Genomic DNA, 22010 nt, shown 5'->3' on the forward strand with positions numbered 1-22010 from the left:
TGTATTTATCATCTGAATTTGCCGAAACAAGTTTAATATTCTGAAAGCCAAGACTTTGTTTAATTGAAATCAGATGAAAACAAACTGTAACGGGCCCTGCCGTGTTATCTATGATTACTATACGCCTTACATTCATAATGTCAGCCGGAGGGAGGGGGAGCGGCGCTGCGGAACAGCAGAGTGCGAGTGAGAGGTGCCTTCTTCCCTTTACAAGCTTCAAACATGTATTTATCGTGTGATTTTGGAAATAAAAGTTTCATATTCTGAAAGCCAAGACTTTGTTTATTTAAAATCAAACAAAACAACCGAACCCCGAAAAACTTTTTTTTTTACGCAAATCCACGTTTATTTTGAAATGAGCCGTTGCGACTTCTGACTGATTTCGATAAGAGCGGGTCACATATATTCTTACCGTCAAAACTAATACTAGCAACTTTGGTATATCTGCTCTCTCCAGCCTTCAGTGTGACGGCTTTGAACTCTACGGTCACCGCTTCGTTTGATGGCGTCGTCCGAACACTCTGTGAAGCGTAAAGAAAGGGGGATACATTTACAGGAGAGTTAAGATGACAGGAATTTAAATGATAATATAAGAGATACCCACTGTGATTGGAACGTCTTTTGTTCCTGAATTTAAAAGGTGTAGATTCAGCAGTTTTGGGCGATCTGTAACGAGAACGAACAAGTGAGCAAAGATGCAACGAAACATATGAATACATTTGATTTGTATAGCCCTTTTCCAAGAACAAGCATACATATAAACGGACATACAGAAACTAAAATAAAAAGCACAGACACACATGCAAGATGCAATAAAATGACTTACAGAAAAAACAAACTATAGAACAGAAAGCAGTAAGAAGTTATACGAAGGGCTTTTAAGGGCTTGTTTATATAAGAGAAGATTACTCTGCAATATGATCTGTTTTTCAAGACTTCATACCTTGTGACCGCAGCGTACCAAAGTCAAGCATTTCTGTGGAGGAGTATATACCAGGGGCTGCAAAAGAAGTACCAAAATCATAAGAAAAATGTGTTCCTGACACAAAAAGGACACTGAGTTTTACAATAAATGTACTTTTGGTGACAGGGCTGCGCCATAAAAACACTATCATCAAGAATATTCCGAAGTAAAACTCAATTTTGATATTATGGTGGTATACAGTGCCACAGTGACGCGTCCTAAAACCCGGACGTAAGTTAGCATTTCACCACTTCCGGTTCCTTCGACAAAAAGCAATGCAGTTTCTCCATAGGGTTTTGGAAAATATCTGAAATAAGGTCTGTGGTTGAGACACATTGAAGAGACGGATCACGTTTTGTTCTACGACATTAAATCCATCAGCAGTGACCCCACTGGTGATTTCTGAAGAGTTGACGTGTCTGAAAAACGATGGTTGTTACCAAGTGGCTGAATAGGACTACAGAAGTTGTCGAGGACGTTGTACGTCATTACGCCGAACACGTAAACACTCCCACTAAGTTTGTTTGCCCTGTTCTGCTTGAAAGCAAGTACCTGCCTCCTGCAGACTGTTCAAACAAACGCTTCAACTCGTACCATTTAGAATCTGTATGTTTGAATATGGATCTTAAGTTGGCGTGACGTTGAAGTCGTGCTGCTGTACTCGGCTGTAGTTCCTTTATAGCATAACGTTAGCATTTTGCTTCTGGCGACTAGATTTATGATTCGAAAATTATAAAAGTAGGGTAGACATGTGGAGATTATCCGGCTGAACAAAACGTGATCCGTCTCTTAAATGTGTCTCAACCACAGACTTGATTTCAAGCTATTTTCCAAAATCCTATGGAGAAATTGCATTGCGTTTTTGTCGAAGGAACTGGAAGAAGTTTACTTCCGGGTTTTAGGACGCGTCACTGCACCACTCTATTGTATGGTTGTCTAATGACGCTCTCCAAAAATGAATACAACATAACCGTTGGCCTTTTGTATTTAATGACTAAGCAGTTAAAGGCAACAGCTTTAATAAGTACAGAAAATGACTTTTTTTTTTTTTACTGTAACGCTGCCTATAAAACCAGAAAAAGACACCTATCTGTCAAAGCAATATCAGAAATCTATTCTAATACCACGATATTAATAGTTTCCAGCCACAATCGGTGATGATAATCCTACCTGATGTGACCTCCACTTCCACAGGCAGGATGATGAACTGGTCCTCGTTGGGGGCGTTGGTTTTTATTCTGATGAAAGCCGTGTGGTTGTCGACGTCTCTCGACGAGAAGCTGGCTCTCATCACCCCCTTCGTCTCAAAGGGAGGAATCTCCTGCAGGGACAAGGAGGTGAGTGTGAGTAACTCTGTCTGACATTATGGTTCATCTTTAAAGGTCCCCTATTATACTCTTTTTCATCAATATATCACAGGTCTTAGATATATACAGAACATGTCTCTGATTGGCTGAAACACCAAACAGATCATTGCAGCATCCCATAATCCCCTCTGTTTCAGCCCTGTTTCCAAAGTGCTGATTCTCTGTCTGTTACTTTAGATGAAAATAAGGAGCCCCTCCCCACGCCCCTCTGAGAGACATTTGGTTAAAAAGAACACAATAGTGCTCTTGGAGGAGATTCAGGTGATAAGGGGGGGGGGGGGGGGGGGGGTTACCTTGGTTGGTGATTGGCTAATGGTTACACAAGCCAACACATCATTATGACATCATAAAGTGGCCAAAATCTGATCAGCTAATTTTCAGACAGGTTTTTATAGAAATGGATCAGGACAAAAAGAGAGAGAATCTTTGTTCCTGAAACTTTCAGAGGCTCTTTACACAGAGGGGACACATGTTGATGTAGAAGAGACATGAAGAAGAGGGGACACATGTTGATGTAGAAGAGACATGAAGAAGAGGGGACACATGTTGATGTAGAAGAGACATGAAGAAGAGGGGACACATGTTGATGTAGAAGAGACATGAAGAAGAGGGGACCACATGTTGATGAAAGAAGAGACATGAAGAAGAGGGGACACATGTTGATGTAGAGACATGAAGAAGAGGGGACACATGTGATGAAGAAGACATGAAGAAGAGGGGACACATGTTGATGAAGAGAGACATGAAGAAGAGGGGAAAGATGTTGATGAAGAAGAGAAATGAAGAAGAGGGGGACACATGTTGATGAAGAAGAGACATGAAGAAGAGGGGACACATGTTGATGTAGAAGAGACATGAAGAAGAGGGGACACATGTTGATGTAGAAGAGACATGAAGAAGAGGGGACACATGTTGATGTAAGAAGAGACATGAAGAAGAGGGGACACATGTTGATGTAGAAGAGACATGGAGAAGAGGGACACATGTTGATGTAGAAGAGACATGAAGAAGAGGGGACACATGTTGATGTAGAAGAGACATGAAGAAGAGGGGACAACATGTTGATGTAGAAGAGACATGAAGAAGAGGGGACACATGTTGATGTAGAAGAGACATGAAGAAGAGGGGACACATGTTGATGTAGAAGAGACATGAAGAAGAGGGGACACATGTTGATGAAGAAGAGACATGAAGAAGAGGGGACACATGTTGATGAAGAAGAGACATGAAGAAGAGGGGACACATGTGATGAAGAAGAGACATGAAGAAGAGGGGACACATGTTGATGAAGAAGAGACATGAAGAAGAGGGGACACATGTTGATGTAGAAGAGACATGAAGAAGAGGGGACACATGTTGATGTAGAAGAGACATGAAGAAGAGGGGACACATGTTGATGTAGAAGAGACATGAGAAGAGGGGACACATGTTGATGTAGAAGAGACATGAAGAAGAGGGGACACATGTTGATGTAGAAGAGACATGAAGAAGAGGGGGACACATGTTGATGTAAGAAGAGACATGAAGAAGAGGGGGAAACATGTTGATGAAGAAGAGACATGAAGAAGAGGGGACACATGTTGATGAAGAAGAGACATGAAGAAGAGGGGACACATGTTGATGAAGAAGAGACATGAAGAAGAGGGGACACATGTTGATGAAGAAGAGGACATGAAGAAGAGGGGAACATGTTGATGTAGAAGAGACATGAAGAAGAGGGGACATATGTTGATAGATTAGAAGAGACCTTATGAAGAAGAGGGGACACATGTTGATGAAGAAGAGACATGGAAGAGAGGGGACACATGTTGATGTAGAAGAGACATGGAGAAGAGGGGACACATGTTGATGTAGAAGAGACATGAGAAGAGGGGACACATGTTGATGTAGAAGAGACATGAAGAAGAGGGGACACATGTGATGTAAGAAGAGCATGAAGAAGAGGGGACACATGTTGATGTAGAAGAGACATGAAGAAGAGGGGACACATGTTGATGAAGAAGAGAATGAAGAAGAGGGGACACATGTTGATGAAGAAGAGACATGAAGAAGAGGGACACATGTTGATTGAAGAAGAGACATGAAGAAGAGGGGACACATGTTGATGAAGAAGAGACATGAAGAAGAGGGGACACATGTTGATGTAGAAGAGACATGAAGAAGAGGGGACACATGATGATGTAGAAGAGACATGAAGAAGAGGGGACACATGATGATGTAGAAGAGACATGAAGAAGAGGGGACACATGTTGATGTAGAAGAGACATGAAGAAGAGGGGACACATGTTGATGTAGAAGAGACATGAAGAAGAGGGGACACATGTTGATGTAGAAGAGACATGAAGAAGAGGGGACATATGTTGATGTAGAAGAGACATGAAGAAGTGGGGACACATGTTGATGTAGAAGAGACATGAAGAAGAGGGGACACATGTTGATGTAGAAGAGACATGAAGAAGAGGGGACACATGTTGATGTAGAAGAGACATGAAGAAGAGGGGACACATGTTGATGTAGAAGAGACATGAAGAAGAGGGGACACATGTTGATGTAGAAGAGACATGAAGAAGAGGGGACACATGGTGATGTAGAAAAGACATGAAGAAGAGGGGACACATGTTGATGTAGAAGAGACATGAAGAAGTGGGGACACATGTTGATGTAGAAGAGACATGAAGAAGAGGGGACACATGTTGATGTAGAAGAGACATGAAGAAGAGGGGACACATGTTGATGTAGAAAAGACAGGAAAAAGTGGATTTTGCATAATAGGTGACCTTTAAAATCTACTGTAAATAAAACTAAAACATGGTGAAGAGAGGCTAACCCATAATTTTCCAGTGCCTCCTTGTTGGCCTGTAGGAAGCTCGAGATGCAGATCCCCCCCGCTGGAGTACATCTCAACAACCTGGAGAGACACGGACAGGAACAAAACACATTCAAATATAATGAATCCACAAAAGTCAGCTGTTCCAAATATCAATATATGGCTGTATGGAATATATTTGTATTATTTTTTGTGCATTTGAAGCTTGAGGTTTTCAAATTAAGTCTGTTTTAATTTTATTTAAGTGACTACCCTAAAAGAAATGTACATTTTTAGTGATTCATCTGATTGAATTAGTTATTTATTGAACCAATTTCTTTCAATGTTTCCTTTCGTATGCAGCAAAACAAACTTTGAGAGCAGTGAAAATGCTTTAAAGAGTCTAAACACCAAAGTATACCTTATTAAATACTTGTATAATACCAATAGGGAATTGTTTTATCTGCAACTGTGTACAACTACCACCCTTAAAACACAATACAAAGACATGCCAACAAGTCGTTAAAATAAAAGCTACGCTGCATTTGAATGTTGATTTAGAATTTGAATGTCAGGGGTATGAATGAACCCTTAAACTATTTGTTACAGAGCAACATAAATACAATTCAAGGTAGGGCTGTGCAATTAAACGTATTTTAATCTCGATTACGATTTTGGCTTGCAACGATTACGAAAACAATGTAATCGAAATAAAACGATTATTATTTTTATTGGTTTTTCTGTTGAATTATACTTAAAGTTCAGGGTAATCAACTGTTAAAAACATACTGTTCAAATATTTTTTTTTCAATATATGGATGTTTTCAAAGTAAATGGATAATCGTTTTTAATAATCGTGATATCAATTATTGACAAATAATCGTGATTATGATTTTTGCCATAATCGCACAGCCCTAATTTAAGGTGCAAATGAAACCCTGAGAGACCCTAATGCCTCACCTGCAGTGGTTCACTGTACGGGTTGTGGATGTTTATCAGCGGTGAGAAGCTGCTGTTTACTGGGACTCGCGCCCCGATGAAGGGCCGCAGTCTGTAGGGGTTCGGGATGCCAACCCCGAAAACCTTCAGGACAGAGAGAGAGAGAAGTCAATTAGTCACATTTTTAATTAGAGCGTATAATGCTGCGTTCACACCGGATGCAATGCGATGTTTGGGGGCGGCGCGATTACATGTACAACAGACGCAAATTCACTCCGACGGCGAGCATGAAGCGGTGGATGCGAATTCCGCGGCGCGATTGAGGCGATTGGAGGGGGCCGCGACAAACGCTCAAGTTCAATTTTTTCAACTCGAGCGTGACGAGATCTCGCGGTAGCCAATCAGCGGTGAGGATCTCAGCCTGCCGTCACTGACGTTCAACCAGAAAACATCAGCCGTTAGCTGTTAGCACTCAGAGCTCACAGCTCCTCATATCTGTTCAGAAACTAGACAAAAGTTAAACAAGTACAAACCACAGACTGCCTGTGTCATGGTGAATACAGTCGCTGCTTTATTTATGTCTGTATAGGCCGTTGTTGTGAGTGTGGACGGTCGGAGCATATACTGCGTTAGCTTAGCCAATCTCCATTCAGAAAACACGCATTTTAAAAGGTGTTTCGCCTGCCGTCTGTCTGCAGACTTGTCAAAGCATTAATTCATGGTTTTTACTAACCGGTATCAGTATGTTGTTACTTCGGCATCATTTTGAAACGTGTATTACAATTAAATCACGGTCAATATGTTCATTTTGTTGTAGTTGTAGCCCCCTTGCCAGCACGTCTTGTTTGAATGATGCGAGTAAACACAGCTGACAGCCGCGGTGAAACTCGAGCGATTAGAGCGAAGCGAATATTCGCATCGCGTCCGGTGTGAACGCAGCATAAGGGTTATTCTAGGACGAAAGAAAAAATCATTGTGCTGGAGGAGAGGGGTTATATTTTGAGAAAAAAGACTCACAATCACTAAGATTACAGTTGATGAAACTAATGAAAAATAAACAAAAAATGTACAAGATAAATAATGTATGATTTAATCTCTTCTTTTTTTCCTTTATACATTGTTTTAATTTATAATATGAAACAATATATTTTCATTTTGAGTTTTTTCTGTACATTTAAAAGAGAATTCACATTTGTTATTTTTTATTTGTTATTTTTTTAATCTGTTCGAAATAAAGATTGAAATGAAATGAAAATGAATATTCAACTTTTTTGTTGTTAATTTGAGGCTTTAATCTCATAATGTTCTCCCTCTCTCCATATATACATATTTTAATCAATGGTCCTAAAACGCTGACGTGCATTTCCTTTGGCACAAATCATTCAAACAATAAAAGGCTTTTTTCTGTCTTCACCTGGTATGTAAACACTCCATGATGTGATGTATTAATAAATAAAGTGTTTTCTACATTCCCAACTACTCGAGCGAGAAACACGACATCAAATGACGTGTTTCCTCCTGGTGGAATTATCTGTAGGAGGAACAGACAACAGAATCAGCACAGTAGAAACATTTTGTGCAGAAACAACAAACACTTTAAACAAACAGAGCAAAATACAGGTCCCATGTCATGCTTTTCTGGTTATTACCCGTCCCCTTGTGTGTTATGAAGGTTTTTCTGCATGTAAACGGTCTGCAGAGTCACAAACCCTCAAAGTACACCCTGTAGCGAGTAAAACTCTAACACAGAAAAGACCTGTCTATGCTGCCCCAGAACGCCTCGTTGGAGATTTCTCTTTTTCCATTTATTTCTTCCTGGAACCAAAATGGACCAATCCGTGGAGCTCCTCACACACCAGGACCTTTAGCGTAACTTTTCAACTAACAGGAAGTCCCATTGACTTGCATAGAGCTCCCTGGTTGGTAATAGACGAGTTGGGATGGCGGAGAAATGCTCTCCGCAGACCCATTCTCACAGCGTTTATAAACCTTTTTCTTACTCAATATCAAGCCACACTTATTGTTTTTACTTCGGCTGTGAGTGTTTGTGTGTGCTCAGGATGAGTTTCGCGCTGTATCGCCGACCCGGAAACCACACCAGTAAGCCAGCTCACTGAGCAGCGAGCCTCGCAACGTCCCGACCAATCAGAGCACAGTGGGCTCACAGGGAGGGGGGGGGGCAGGAGCTCCAACAAGCCGTGTAGGACAGAGAGTGAATACACATACTTTACAGAGATGCTGTATGAGAAACCAATGTGTGTTTGGAACAATGAACAATATAAATCTATTCTAGTAGACCTCAACAATGGAATTATGATCAGTAGAAATGGCCATGACATGGGACCTTTAAGATGGCAAAAAGGAAAAATGCCCCAAAAAAACTGCAAAAGTTGTCGCTAAGTTTTCATGGGAATATCTATAATAACATTAACCAGTTCAGGCCAATACCCTGATTTTACATCAAAGTAATTACATGTATGCATTTTACCCTTATTTTTTGGTGACAATGGAGGCAACAGTTTCCACCTAAATATTATTTTGAATTCCCTACACTTTTGACATGACCACACTGGCAAACAGCTGTCCAAATAACCTGAAACACTGTTTTCCACAACCTGAAATGACCTAAAGATCCGCAACTGTGAAAACATTACAGCTACCCTCTAACTCTAGCAATTTGGTGACGACTGTGGTTGCAAGTGGGCTGGTTTTAGTGGGTTTTTTGACTCATCTGTTCCCCAGAAACAGCAAAAACGCAGAACATCTTGTTGGTTTATCTACACTGAATCATCATGTAGTTAGATGTTGCATGTTAATCTAACAGATCAGAACTGAATGTGTTATCTCCACTGCTGCAGAACATTCAGAGAGTCTTAGAAATGCAGATAGTGGAGGGCGAAGAGATTTAAAAAAAAAAACGTTTTAACGTCCACTTCAGTGTGAGACATTCACCGCTCACCAGATGAAGGCTTGGTGTAATTGCAGAAGTACAGAGATAACGCATAATAGGAAACACTCACTCTAACATCTGCATTATTTCTCAGTCAGGAAACGATATGTTTTATTTGCCATTTTTACAATACATCCCAAGAGCATGGGCACATCCTGCATTTATATACACTTAAAAACTACTTCCTCTGCATTTTTTTCCAAGTAAAAAACTAAATATGAAGAAATTGTGCTTTCCATAAGGAGTTTGTTGAACAAAATAAAAAAACGAATTAAACCCCTTCATTATTAGCTCGACTTGAAACAATGTTTAGTTTCCTTGATATAAATTATAATCTTGTGTTTGCATTATAACACCGAAAAGCCCTGTGCCTTTCTTTCGATGCATGTTCTTTTAAAGCGGAGAATTGAATTGTAACAAAATTAACAAATTCAACTATTCGTTAAAAGGTAGAATACTTTTTTTGGCTGGGATTTGGGTAGGCAAAATTAAATGCACACAGGAAATGTATTAGAAAAAAAAGGTGGTTCCTAACAAAAAACGGTCTGAAAAAGATTGCTAAACGTCATCACACACACAGTAGCCACCTTTAGCTTAGCGGTGGTTACGTGAAGTCATGTGACCGTGCTGTAGTTCCTTTATAGCCCAACATTAGCCGTCTTTAGCTTAGCGGTGGTTACGTGAAGTCATGTGACTGTGCTGTAGTTCCTTTATAGCCCAACAGTAGCCGCCTTTAGCTTAGCGGTGGTGACGTGAAGTCATGTGACCGTGCTGTAGTTCCTTTATAGCCCAACATTAGCCGTCTTTAGCTTAGCGGTGGTTACGTGAAGTCATGTGACTGTGCTGTAGTTCCTTTATAGCCCAACATTAGCCGTCTTTAGCTTAGCGGTGGTTACGTGAAGTCATGTGACCGTGCTGTAGTTCCTTTATAGCCCAACATTAGCCGTCTTTAGCTTAGCGGTGGTTACGTGAAGTCATGTGACTGTGCTGTAGTTACTTTATAGCCCAACATTAGCCGTCTTTAGCTTAGCGGTGGTGACGTGAAGTCATGTGACTGTGCTGTAGTTACTTTATAGCCCAACATTAGCCGTCTTTAGCTTAGCGGTGGTGACGTGAAGTCATGTGACTGTGCTGTAGTTCCTTTATAGCCCAACAGTAGCCGCCTTTAGCTTAGCAGTGGTGACGTGAAGTCATGTGACCGTGCTGTAGTTCCTTTATAGCCCAACATTAGCCGCCTTTAGCTTAGCGGTGGTGACGTGAAGTCATTTGACCGTGCTGTAGTTGCTTTATAGCCCAACATTAGCCGCCTTTAGCTTAGCGGTGGTGACGTGAAGTCATGTGACCGTGCTGTAGTCCGCAAAAAATATAACCATAACATGATTTTCAGCAGTTTAAACCCTTGCAGGACCAAGTTGGAGTAGTAATGGTTGAATCTAGAGACAAGCTCACATAAAGCTATACACCAAATAGCTAGCTAAACTATGAATGCCTTATAAAGTTAGCAATAAATCTCTTAAAATGTAAGGTTCTGGAGATGTATTTGTACCTAATATAGAAAGTATTTGTACAGAGATATCTTGTGACAGAGGAGCAGAGGCCTCAGGTGTTATCTTAAAAACCGCACTGAATTCCTTCCTACTGAACGTCTCTGTAAACTACTCTCTTGTGTCTTCAAGTTTAATGCATTTTTGTTTTAACCCTGACATGCACATAAATGCCTTACAGACTAGACTATGTTACCACTTAAACACTTCGAGCACACGCTGTGAAAACAACATAAAAACATAGTGTCCTAACGTATATAATCACAGTCTTACATTCGGCACAACGATAATTAAAAAAGCAAATCATGTCTGCAGCGAGCAACTGTGCCAAAGGAGACATAACCGGTCTTTCCTGTAAAGGCAGCTTCAGGCAACTCTGCTATGTGAAATATACATGTTGTATTATGACTGGCTGCTGCTTAACTTCCTCTGTGACAACACTGTAAATATCACTCGAGTCATATGAGCAATGTGTCCTTCTTACAGTGTATTATTGTTATTACCAGCTGCTTCTTTGACTATTTGTATATGTTCAATTGCTTTATAATGCTGCTACTTATTTCTTACCATGGATTTTATTGTATTTCAATAACATCTGGTGTTTCTACAAATGTTTTACTTTGGCTTTTTTCCACACTCGTTTGGTCTGACGGTTAATTTGCTCGTTTGTAGGCCGAATAAAATATGTTATATGATTTCTAGAAACATGATATATTTGCTAATATGTCAAAAAAAAACATTGTCCTGATGCATCCTCTCCCCAAGTTGTTGTCTTTTAACTATTAGAAGAACTATATATGGCAAAGGTTGTATTTTTTTATCTGATATTTACGGTAGAAAGCAGTTGTGTTTTCATAAACGTGAACTTGACTGTCAGATATGAGGACAAGCTTCCACCAGTTGTTGTTTATAGTAAATAAATAATGTCAAACAAATAGATAACACAAATCAGAGGTGCAAAAGCAGTCTATTAACAACGGCGGTAAGAGTGGTGTTAGTTGTCAGTATATTGTCGTCATAAACAAATGTTCTTTTGATGAAACGCTGACATTTCCTGCCAGAAAAAACTCAAATGTGGACCCAGGCTTTTAGAGATCTGTGTTAAATTGTCATAATTAGCATAAGAGTTTTAAAGTAAAAATCAACAACTTGTTTTGTGAAGTCACAGTGACCTTTGTGCACCTAATTATTACCAGTTTGTTCTTGAGTGCAAGTTGTGTTCCCAAGATATCATGTTTCCAAGAACAGGGATTCATGTTTAAAGATTGAGTAACTATAACTTCATTATGATTCTGGTTACTTCATCTTGTTTGCTGCATGTTTTGGTCTCCTTATGCTCGGCCTTTCATCTGCGAGGGTGCGGTCACATGTTTCAATGACACGTGTGATGTGCATTGGGACTTCCCACTGCAGTATTACTTTCAGTCTCCATGCTGCTGTTTACGTGTTTGCTGTCTGATCTTGAAGAAGGTCCCTGACTACTGGGGTCTATTTGAGTTTAAAGCAAAAAAAAAGTAAGCGCATAGTACAGGAAATACTTCGACATAAGTATCTTGTTTACAGAAGCAAAGTTCTGAAGAATGATGATCAAGGATTTGTTGTGGAAAAATGTGACTTCCGAGTGAAAGGTACTTACCCTATTCTGGAAAAAGGATGCGTGAAAATGTGCTGTTGTTGCTGATATCGATATCAAACTAATTTCTTCTGCACTAGGATTATGTAAATAAACTTTCTCCATTTTTGGCATTCCAACGGGTCTGCAAAACAGAGAAAACAAACCTTTGTGAGAGCAGGTAAACAACAACATACGTACATTAAATTAATAAAGAAAGGAGGTACGGATGTAACATATGAACAGAAACTCTGATAGGATCAAACGGAGGATGACGACACCAAAGCTGAACAGGTCAACATGTTCTGTCTGTGAGGAATGTAACTTTGGTGAAGTCAAATGCTTTTTTCAAACCACAAGAGAGACAGGAAACAGGTTAGAGGTGTGAAACGGAAATATACCTCTTTGCCAATAAAAGTTAAGGGACTTATGATCTTATAAATGTACATTAATCAACATTCAAACAATATGAATGTACCTAAAATATGTATCTAACATTGTTCGGCATCTTAGAATAATAAAAAAAAATACATGAAATTCACTTTGGTTTGTCCATTTTTCAAAAGCTATGACTAAACAAAACCTAACTATTTATTCATGTGGATTCGACTGAAATTCTGATTTATACAATTATAATATTTGTTCATTTATTGGGCCTTTTTATAAATGAACAATGTACATTTATCAGCATCAAAAACAATTATGAATTAAGGATGTTGTGTTTTTCGTCAGTACATAAGTTCGCTGTCGTTTGACACTTTTTCAAAAGCTATAAATTATTGTTTATAAAATATTTATATATGTATATTGAAGTGCTTTACTGAAATGAACCAAACTTCCCTATTTTTTATGTGGATTTGACTCAACTTCTGATGTGTTGTACTTCATTTGTAAACATTAATGATTGCTAATTTAGACCCCGTCCACACGGAGGAGAAACGGGTTGTATCCGCTACAGTTCTCTATCGTATAGACGGTTCGTCCACACGAGGCCGACACGGAAACGCGGATAACGATAACGGCTACCAAGGAGGGTAGATCTGCGGATGAAACGCTCTGGAGGGGCAAACGGCTCCGTGGGTACGCCCTATACGATCATTTCCTGATAACGATGACACCATAGCCCCACCTCTCCTGCTCACCCCCGCGTCATTGCTGATGTGTTTCGCCAACAACAACGGCGGATCACAGGGTTGCGTTCGTGCTCCAGACGCTACTGACCTTGATACAGATGTTAGTGCAAAATCTACAGCTCCTCTACCACAACCATCAGCAACAAGTGGACATGGAGAACTACATCAACTACATGTTGCTAAATCCACCGCGGAGAATAACCAGAAGGGCAACCAGGCAACCATGGCAACCATGCTCGGGGGGTCTTCTTCGCTGCTTTTGGTGTATTTTGTGGCGGAAGAACAGCGCCACTTACAGGCCCGGCATATATACTACAGCGTCTCCAGCGGGTCGAGCGGTCTCGTGTGGACGGTAGGGATGGGAACGATTAATCGAATATTCGAAATTATTCAGGTATTCGAATATGAGAATATGAGTTATGAATATTTAATTTTTTTGGGAGGGGTGTCTAAGTTGATTACATATGATCAAATGGAATAATTCAATGTATACGACAGTGCCATAGCTAAGTGTGTTAGGTCTAAAGGTGTGTTTTGCTCCGCTCACCGGTCCCTCACAGCGGGCAGAGCTGCAGGTGCTGATCTCTCTCTCTCTCTCTCGCGTCCGGTTATACTTCACTCGCGTTTATGTCCAAATCCATCAGATCTAGCTAGTTCTAGCTAATGATATGGCTGCTGCCCCTCCCTACACGCAGATCACGCAGACTCAAACCTCATCTTATGCCCAAATTCCAGCTGAGAGGGTCTTCTCTACAGCTGGCCTGATTGTGAATCGTCTCCGCACCCGCCTCTCCCCTGAGTAGACATGCTCATATTCTTAAACAAGAATGAGTATTGAATAGCTGCATTCTGTGCATAGGCCCAGTTATAGGTTGTTGATCTCTGTTGTGATAGGGTTACGTTACCCTAACCCGTTATGTTGTTCGTGTATGATCCCTCTTTCATTTAAAAAACAAGTTATGTTTTAAGCATGAAAGCTGTAGGCCTAGCAACTGTTCAAACTGTGATCACCAGTTCAATACATTTGACAAATTCGACTTCAACATGTACATTTCAGTTAACCGTTTTTTTGGGGGTCGAATATTCGAATATACATTTGCTTTCAAATTCCCATCCCTAGTGGACGGACACGTTTCTTGAGCCGATTCCGTGTGGACGGAAGACTTTTTTGATTTCGGTTCGTTTTCGTCTCCGTGTAGACGGGGTCTTAGATTTCAACGGAGGATGACGCCACCGAAACTAAAAAGGGGACAACATGTTCTTTCCCTGAGGAATTTAACTCTAATAAAGTCAAACATTTTCTCAAAGCCAAAAGAGAGATAGGAAACAGGTTTGAGGTTTTGTTCAAATTCCTTTACAGAGTATTCCTCTTAAAGCAACAAACAAAGCACATTGTGATCAATGATGCACCTTAAAATCCTCTGGGTCAGCATCCCTAGTTTATTTATTCAGTGTTAAGGACCGTACAAGTTGTTCCGCATGTGTAAAACATTAACTGTACCTTTCTTTTCTGGCTTACAACATCCAGATGCTTTATAAACTATTTCCTACATTCCAGGCAGCATTTGGTATGAACATCTACTCGTAGGGACTTGTAACTTGAGTCATTTTGATGATACTTCCTGGTTGCAAATGCAAACTTATGCAACGACAAAGTTACCATGGCTTGAGAATAAAAGCTACTGAATGTCCCCAGTGATTAAACGGAGCCCTGGTATGCTCATTTTCAGGTTCATATTTGTAGGGAACTTTGGGATTTTCGCTTTTGCAGACCATTTACATTCAAGTTTCAAGGCTTTTATTGTCATGTGTGCATAGCTACGGTGTAGTTATGACAATTACATTCTTAAGTCACAGGTGCAAAAACCTATAAAACACACCACAGGAATTTTCAGTTAAGTTGATTAAACCTCAAAAATAACTTCTATGGCTCTTAAAACGAAGTGAGTAAAGAGGCAATTTTGGTTCCTCCATTACAAGTAAGGCCGACGTAAACAGGTCCATCTTAAGAAGGGTAAAAAATGTTTAACCTTTCCTGTGGTTTAGTGTCTGATTGAGTATTGATGATGACCTGTAGGGTCGCCGGTTCAAGTCCCCGACCAGACCTAAAATGTGGAGTGTGGACTGCTACTTGGAGAGGTCCCAGTTCACCTCCTGCCCTGCCGTGGTGCCCTTGAGCAAGGCACCGGACACCCCCCTTCCTGCTCCTAGTACTAGACTCCTGGTTCTAGACTCCTGGTACTAGACTCCTGGTACTAGACTCCTGGTACTAGACTCCTGGTACTAGACTCCTGGTACTAGACTCTTGGTACTAGACTCCTGGTACTAGACTCCTGGTACTAGACTCCTGGTACTAGACTCCTGGTACTAGACTCCTGGTACTAGACTCTTGGTACTAGACTCCTGGTACTAGACTCCTGGTACGAGACTCCTGGTACGAGACTCCTGGTACGAGACTCCTGGTACTAGACTCCTGGTACTAGACTCCTGGTACTAGACTCCTGGTACTAGACTCCTGGTACTAGACTCCTGGTACGAGACTCCTGGTACGAGACTCCTGGTACTAGACTCCTGGTACTAGACTCCTGGTACTAGACTCCTGGTACTAGACTCCTGGTACTAGACTCCTGGTACTAGACTCCTGGTACTAGACTCCTGGTACTAGACTCCTGGTACTAGACTCCTGGTACTAGACTCCTGGTACTAGACTCTTGGTACTAGACTCCTGGTACTAGACTCCTGGTACTAGACTCCTGGTACTAGACTCCTGGTACTAGACTCCTGGTACTAGACTCTGGTACTAGACTCCTGGTACTAGACTCCTGGTACTAGACTCCTGGTACTAGACTCCTGGTACTAGACTCCTGGTACTAGACTCCTGGTACTAGACTCCTGGTACTAGGATGGGTTAAAAGCAGAGAACACATTTCACTGTGTGCTCTGCATGTGTGACCATTAAAGAGGGTTTCATCCCTCCCAATTCTAACCTAGCAGTACTACGAATATCATTATTATTCCACTACAGGAGAGACTTGCTCTACAATCAGGCTGAAAGAAGTATGTCCGTTTATCTGCAATCGGCTGAAATGAGTGGGAAAATGTGAGTGTCTATCAGTAAAAAGTGTGTATCACTAACAGGAAGTGTAGCCTATTTTCAAATAGTGTGAATGTGACGCAAGGTTTCAGAACGAGACTTGGTGAGACAGAAAAGGTAAAGAAAAACAACTTGTCCTTTTCATACTGCTCTCATCTTGTTGTAATCATCTTATACTGACAATCTGAGCCTGTTAGTGGCAAAAACAAATCTTTAACGGACGTACATTGACGTGGAGAATTGCAGATAAGATTAAACTGCAGACTGTTTGCTCTCACTCCCTACTCGACCACTTTCTAAAATTGTATTGCCGTTATCTACTTTGACACAAAAACATGTGAACATGGGGTCAAGGTTTTGAAATACCGACGTTTAACAAAAACATGTTAGGAGATGTTTAGCCTCTATCTACAGGCTGATTACATGAATCCCTCCTGTGCAGTGTGTTCGAGAGAGGGGGGAGACTTTCCCAAGGTTACATTTTCATGCCCTGAAAACATTTGCAGCTGATAAGATGATTGTTTATTGAGGAAGTAGCTCAGGCTGAGACAGTTGCATGTCTCCCTGTGAGTTTGTAAAGAGGCTCTGGTGAAGGCTACTGAAACATTTGCACCCGGCTTAACGTCGCTCACATTTAAAAAGGAGATAACTTTAAAATGACTGAAGGGTTAGAAGCAACAGAGGGTAGTGAAATCAGACATAACGATCTGCACACTGTATTAAAAACTCCAGGCTTTTTTTATACAAACAGAGATCTTCTTCAGGCATCGCCACATTTTTTTCATAAGACTTTAACCTGCACTCTCATCCGCACACTTATGTCAACGTTTTACTGTGATGTCTTGTTTCAACCGATTTTGTAGAGGAATTGTCATTTTAAGTATAACACCTTAAAATCCGCAGGCTTTTATAGGACAAATCAAATGACATGCTGTTCATAAGGATGTTCCACAGGGAAACATAGCAATAAGGCCACTGACATTTAAAGCAAATTCATCCACAAGGCTGAGGGAAAACCACATTGTATTCATCCCTCAGATCTAGTTTCAGCTCAACAGTAAACTACATCACCAAATCTGTGAACTTATTAAAACATATCTGCTGATGTTCAGGTGTATATCAGTATGTAGTGTCTCTACTTTAAAGAGTCCTCTCCTGCTGATGTTCAGGTGTGTATCAGTATGTAGTGTCTCTACTTTAAAGAGTCCTCTCCTGCTGATGTTCAGGTGTATATCAGTATGTAGTGTCTCTACTTTAAAGAGTCCTCTCCTGCTGATGTTCAGGTGTATATCAGTAATGTAGTGTCTCTACTTTAAAGAGTCCTCTCCTGCTGATGTTCAGGTGTATATCAGTATGTAGTGTCTCTACTTTAAAGAGTCCTCTCCTGCTGATGTTCAGGTGTATATCAGTATGTAGTGTCTCTACTTTAAAGAGTCCTCTCCTGCTGATGTTCAGGTGTATATCAGTGTGTAGTGTCCCTACTTTAAAGAGTCCTCTCCTGCTGATGTTCAGGTGTATATCAGTATGTAGTGTCTCTACTTTAAAGAGTCCTCTCCTGCTGATGTTCAGGTGTATATCAGTGTGTAGTGTCTCTACTTAAAGAGTCCTCTCCTGCTGATGTTCAGGTGTATATCAGTATGTAGTGTCTCTACTTTAAAGAGTCCTCTCCTGCTGATGTTCAGGTGTATATCAGTATGTAGTGTCTCTACTTTAAAGAGTCCTCTCCTGCTGATGTTCAGGTGTATATCAGTATGTAGTGTCTCTACTTTAAAGAGTCCTCTCCTGCTGATGTTCAGGTGTATATCAGTATGTAGTGTCTCTACTTTAAAGAGTCCTCTCCTGCTGATGTTCAGGTGTATATCAGTATGTAGTGTCTCTACTTTAAAGAGTCCTCTCCTGCTGATGTTCAGGTGTATATCAGTATGTAGTGTCTCTACTTTAAAGAGTCCTCTCCTGATGATGTTCAGGTGTATATCAGTATGTAGTGTCTCTACTTTAAAGAGTCCTCTCCTGCTGATGTTCAGTTGTATATCAGTATGTAGTGTCTCTACTTAAAGAGTCCTCTCCTGCTGATGTTCAGGTGTATATCAGTATGTAGTGTCTCTACTTTAAAGAGTCCTCTCTGCTGATGTTCAGGTGTATATCAGTATGTAGTGTCTCTACTTTAAAGAGTCCTCTCCTGCTGATGTTCAGGTGTATATCAGTATGTAGTGTCTCTACTTTAAAGAGTCCTCTTCTGCTGATGTTCAGGTGTATATCAGTATGTAGTGTCCTCTACTTTAAAGAGTCCTCTCCTGCTGATGTTCAGGTGTAATATCAGTATGTAGTGTCTCTACTTTAAAGAGTCCTCTCCTGCTGATGTTCAGGTGTATATCAGTATGTAGTGTCTCTACTTTAAAGAGTCCTCTTCCTGCTGAGTTTCAGGTGTATATCAGTATGTAGTGTCTCTACTTTAAAGAGTCCTCTCCTGCTGATGTTCAGGGTGTATATCAGTATGTAGTGTCTCTACTTTAAAGAGTCCTCTCCTGCTGATGTTCAGGTGTATATCAGTATGTAGTGTCTCTACTTTAAAGAGTCCTCTTCCTGCTGATGTTCAGGTGTATATCAGTATGTAGTGTCCTCTACTTTAAAAGAGTCCTCTCCTGCTGATGTTCAGGTGTATATCAGTATGTAGTGTCTCTACTTTAAAGAGTCCTCTTCCTGCTGATGTTCAGGTGTATATCAGTATGTAGAGTCTCTATTTAAAGAGTCTCTCCTGCTGATGTCTCAGGGTATATCAGTATGAGTGTCCTCTTAAGTCTCTGCTGATGTTCAGGTGTATATCAGTATGTAGTGTCTCTACTTTAAAAGAGTCCTCTTCCTGCTGATGTTCAGGTGTATATCAGTATGTCCTCTACTTTAAAGAGTCCTCTCCTGCTGATGTTCAGGTGTATATCAGTATGTAGTGTCTCCTACTTTAAAGAGTCCTCTCCTGCTGATGTTCAGGTGTATATCAGTAATGTAGTGTCTCTACTTTAAAGAGTCCTCTTCCTGCTGATGTTCAGGTGTTATCAGTATGTGTGTCTCACTTAAAGAGTCCTCTCCTGCTGATGTCAGGGTATATCCTATGTCTCTACTTTAAAGAGGTCCTCTCCTGGCTGATGTTCAGGTGTATATCAGTATGTAGTGTCCTCTACTTTAAAGAGTCCTCTCCTGGCTGATGTTCAGGTGTATATCAGTAATGTAGTGTCTCTACTTTTAAAGAGTCCTCTCCTGCTGATGTTCAGAGTGTATATCAGTATTAATATCATTTTATCAACTTTTGGTATTCTATGTTGACCTTGTGTGAATCCTGTTTTTTAACTCTGACCCTGTTGGCTGCTATAAAAACGCCTGCATGTGTCCCTAAAGGGGATAAGATAAGTATTAAGTGTTTTAAATAAAACATTCTTGGAACATTTCTAGCTTGCACTTCCTGCAGGGCTCGACAGTAAACTGGTTGCCGAGAGAGGTGTGAAAGAAGCAACTATTTTGAGAAACTGGCAACCGTTTCTTAGCCTCATTAGTAATGGAACCCCTCTTAAATATTTAAAATAGAGTTGTGTAGAAACAAGTCCTAACCTGGGAGCGTTTTTAAAAAAATGTGTTTGTGGTCAGAAGCCTGAAATAGTGTCTGTGGTTAACTCAAGCCTTCCTTAGAGATTTTCACATTTAGTTCTACGACATATAATACGTCAGTAATTTCCCAACTCCGAGGATTCCTTGTCATAAAAACGAAGTGGTTGCTAACAAGTGATTAAAAAGCGGAGATGTTGAGCACTTCCTATATAGCCTAGAGTTAGCTTTTTTCACTTCTGGAGAGTGAATCACAACGTGGTGCTAATATGTGGGAGATTTTCCTGCTGAACCTCTTTGCTATAGCAGGGTATATGCAGGAATCCTGAAGTCAAATGTAAAACCTTTTAAGACCTTTTTTAAGACCCTTTCCATACATTTTAAGACCTCATCGCCACTTTGAGTTTTAACCGGTTACATTGGCGACACACTTTACCTCACATTGACTATATACAGTATTGATTGTCCTTCCTCCTTATCTTCCAACCATTTGGACGCAGACTTGCATTTCCCCATAACGATGTTGTTTAACAACCGGCGTAAACGGACCTTCGCGCGCTATCAAGCAGTGAGCGTGCGATGTCCTGTTCAGATGACGTCCAATCCAACGGGATGCCATAAATAAACTACACAGAATCACACTACACACCTACGCAATGATTACATTCAGGCAGACTGTAGAATACAACCTCTTTGGACCATTTATATATTTATTGGAAACAAGCTACAAAATGTAATACCTTGGAAAATGCCGTTTAATACTTTTTAATAGCCTTCATTTTCGCTAAATTGATTTATCAACTTTTAATACTTTTTAAGACCCCGCGGACACCCTGTAGAGATTATCTACAATCACTGCACCACTCTATAGAGAAAGCAAAATGAACCACGTCTCACATGTTCTGAATTGACCAATCAGAATCAAGTATTCAACTAAGCTATGTGATAAGACTATATATAATGTTTCTGTAATCTCCAGATCAATTGCAGTCACATTTACTCTTGTCCCTAATGGATTAATCTTTATTATAAAACGGACAAGTAAAATCAAGCAATCTGATTGGTTCTTAGCCGTGGTATACTGAGCGTATACCACGGGTAGAATTGTAAGTTACTTTTCACAACAACTCAGTATCCCTCCGCGTCTGAGATAAACAGTATACAGTTGGGCCGAAAAGCAAACTGCCTGCAGTTTGCTTTTCAAACTGGAACAAGAAAGCAGCGGAGAAGTAACGGAGCAGAAACCCTCCTTTTTACGCAGCGGTCCAGACATAGACATCAAACGGCAAAAACATATTCAGTGTGCAGTTCCTTTGGCATTAGGGCAGGGATATCTAGATACTTTCCAAGGTTTGACATAATGAATTGTGCTACTTTTAAAGCAAGCAACGATGTTTTCAAATCTGTAATCAAAAAGGTCCGCAAGAACATTTAAGATTAACTTCGACCTCCGGGGGGGGGGGGGGGGGGGGGGGGGGGGGGGGGGGGGGGGGGGGGGGGGGGGGGGTTCTACTATGGAGGAGTGGATTGAGGAGTGCCTATCTCCAGAACAAAAAGCACCTAAACGACGACATGTAGAGCTACGTGAAGAGCAGGTCGACCAACTGGAAAAGTATCACCATTCAAAAGCTTTCTGATGCAGGTCTTGAAACAAAGCAGAGAAATGATGACCGTTAGTGGCCACAGGTGAGAAAGCTCTCTCCAGAGCTACTGGAAGCCGAATCTCGGGGACCGGAGAAAGTGGAGCAATATTCTCGCCACGCCAAGCAACAGCCTAGAACAACCTCAGCCTATACAAGTAACCACGTAAGCCATGCTACTGATGCTGGACAGGTTTTCAGTGGGTGCACAATAAACGGCAACATACACATTAATGTAAATAAATAGCCAAATAATGGATCAACGCTCTCTGTCTAATATGTTCGCTAGCTGTTGTTAGTGTTGTTGCATAGCAACCACCTCGCACTATGTTTCGTGCAGAAGGCAACAGAGGGACTATTTTATTTT

The 22010-nt window shown here is 40.7% G+C and overlaps 1 protein-coding gene across 1 annotated transcript in view; it reads right to left on the minus strand.

Annotated features, from left to right (window-relative positions):
* Window positions 1-22010, minus strand: part of tmem131 (transmembrane protein 131) — a gene marked incomplete in the record, with an annotated part of 75545 nt that overhangs the window by 37006 nt on the left and 16529 nt on the right. Inside the window, 8 exon segments of the mRNA XM_034149708.1 lie at window positions 413-521; window positions 605-666; window positions 944-1000; window positions 2135-2285; window positions 5159-5239; window positions 6098-6220; window positions 7491-7607; window positions 12207-12327. Of these exon segments, the coding sequence (XP_034005599.1) occupies window positions 413-521; window positions 605-666; window positions 944-1000; window positions 2135-2285; window positions 5159-5239; window positions 6098-6220; window positions 7491-7607; window positions 12207-12327 (821 nt within the window).

This window comes from Trematomus bernacchii, unplaced genomic scaffold (genome assembly GCF_902827165.1).
Source record: "Trematomus bernacchii unplaced genomic scaffold, fTreBer1.1, whole genome shotgun sequence".
NCBI classification, from domain to species: domain Eukaryota; kingdom Metazoa; phylum Chordata; class Actinopteri; order Perciformes; family Nototheniidae; genus Trematomus; species Trematomus bernacchii.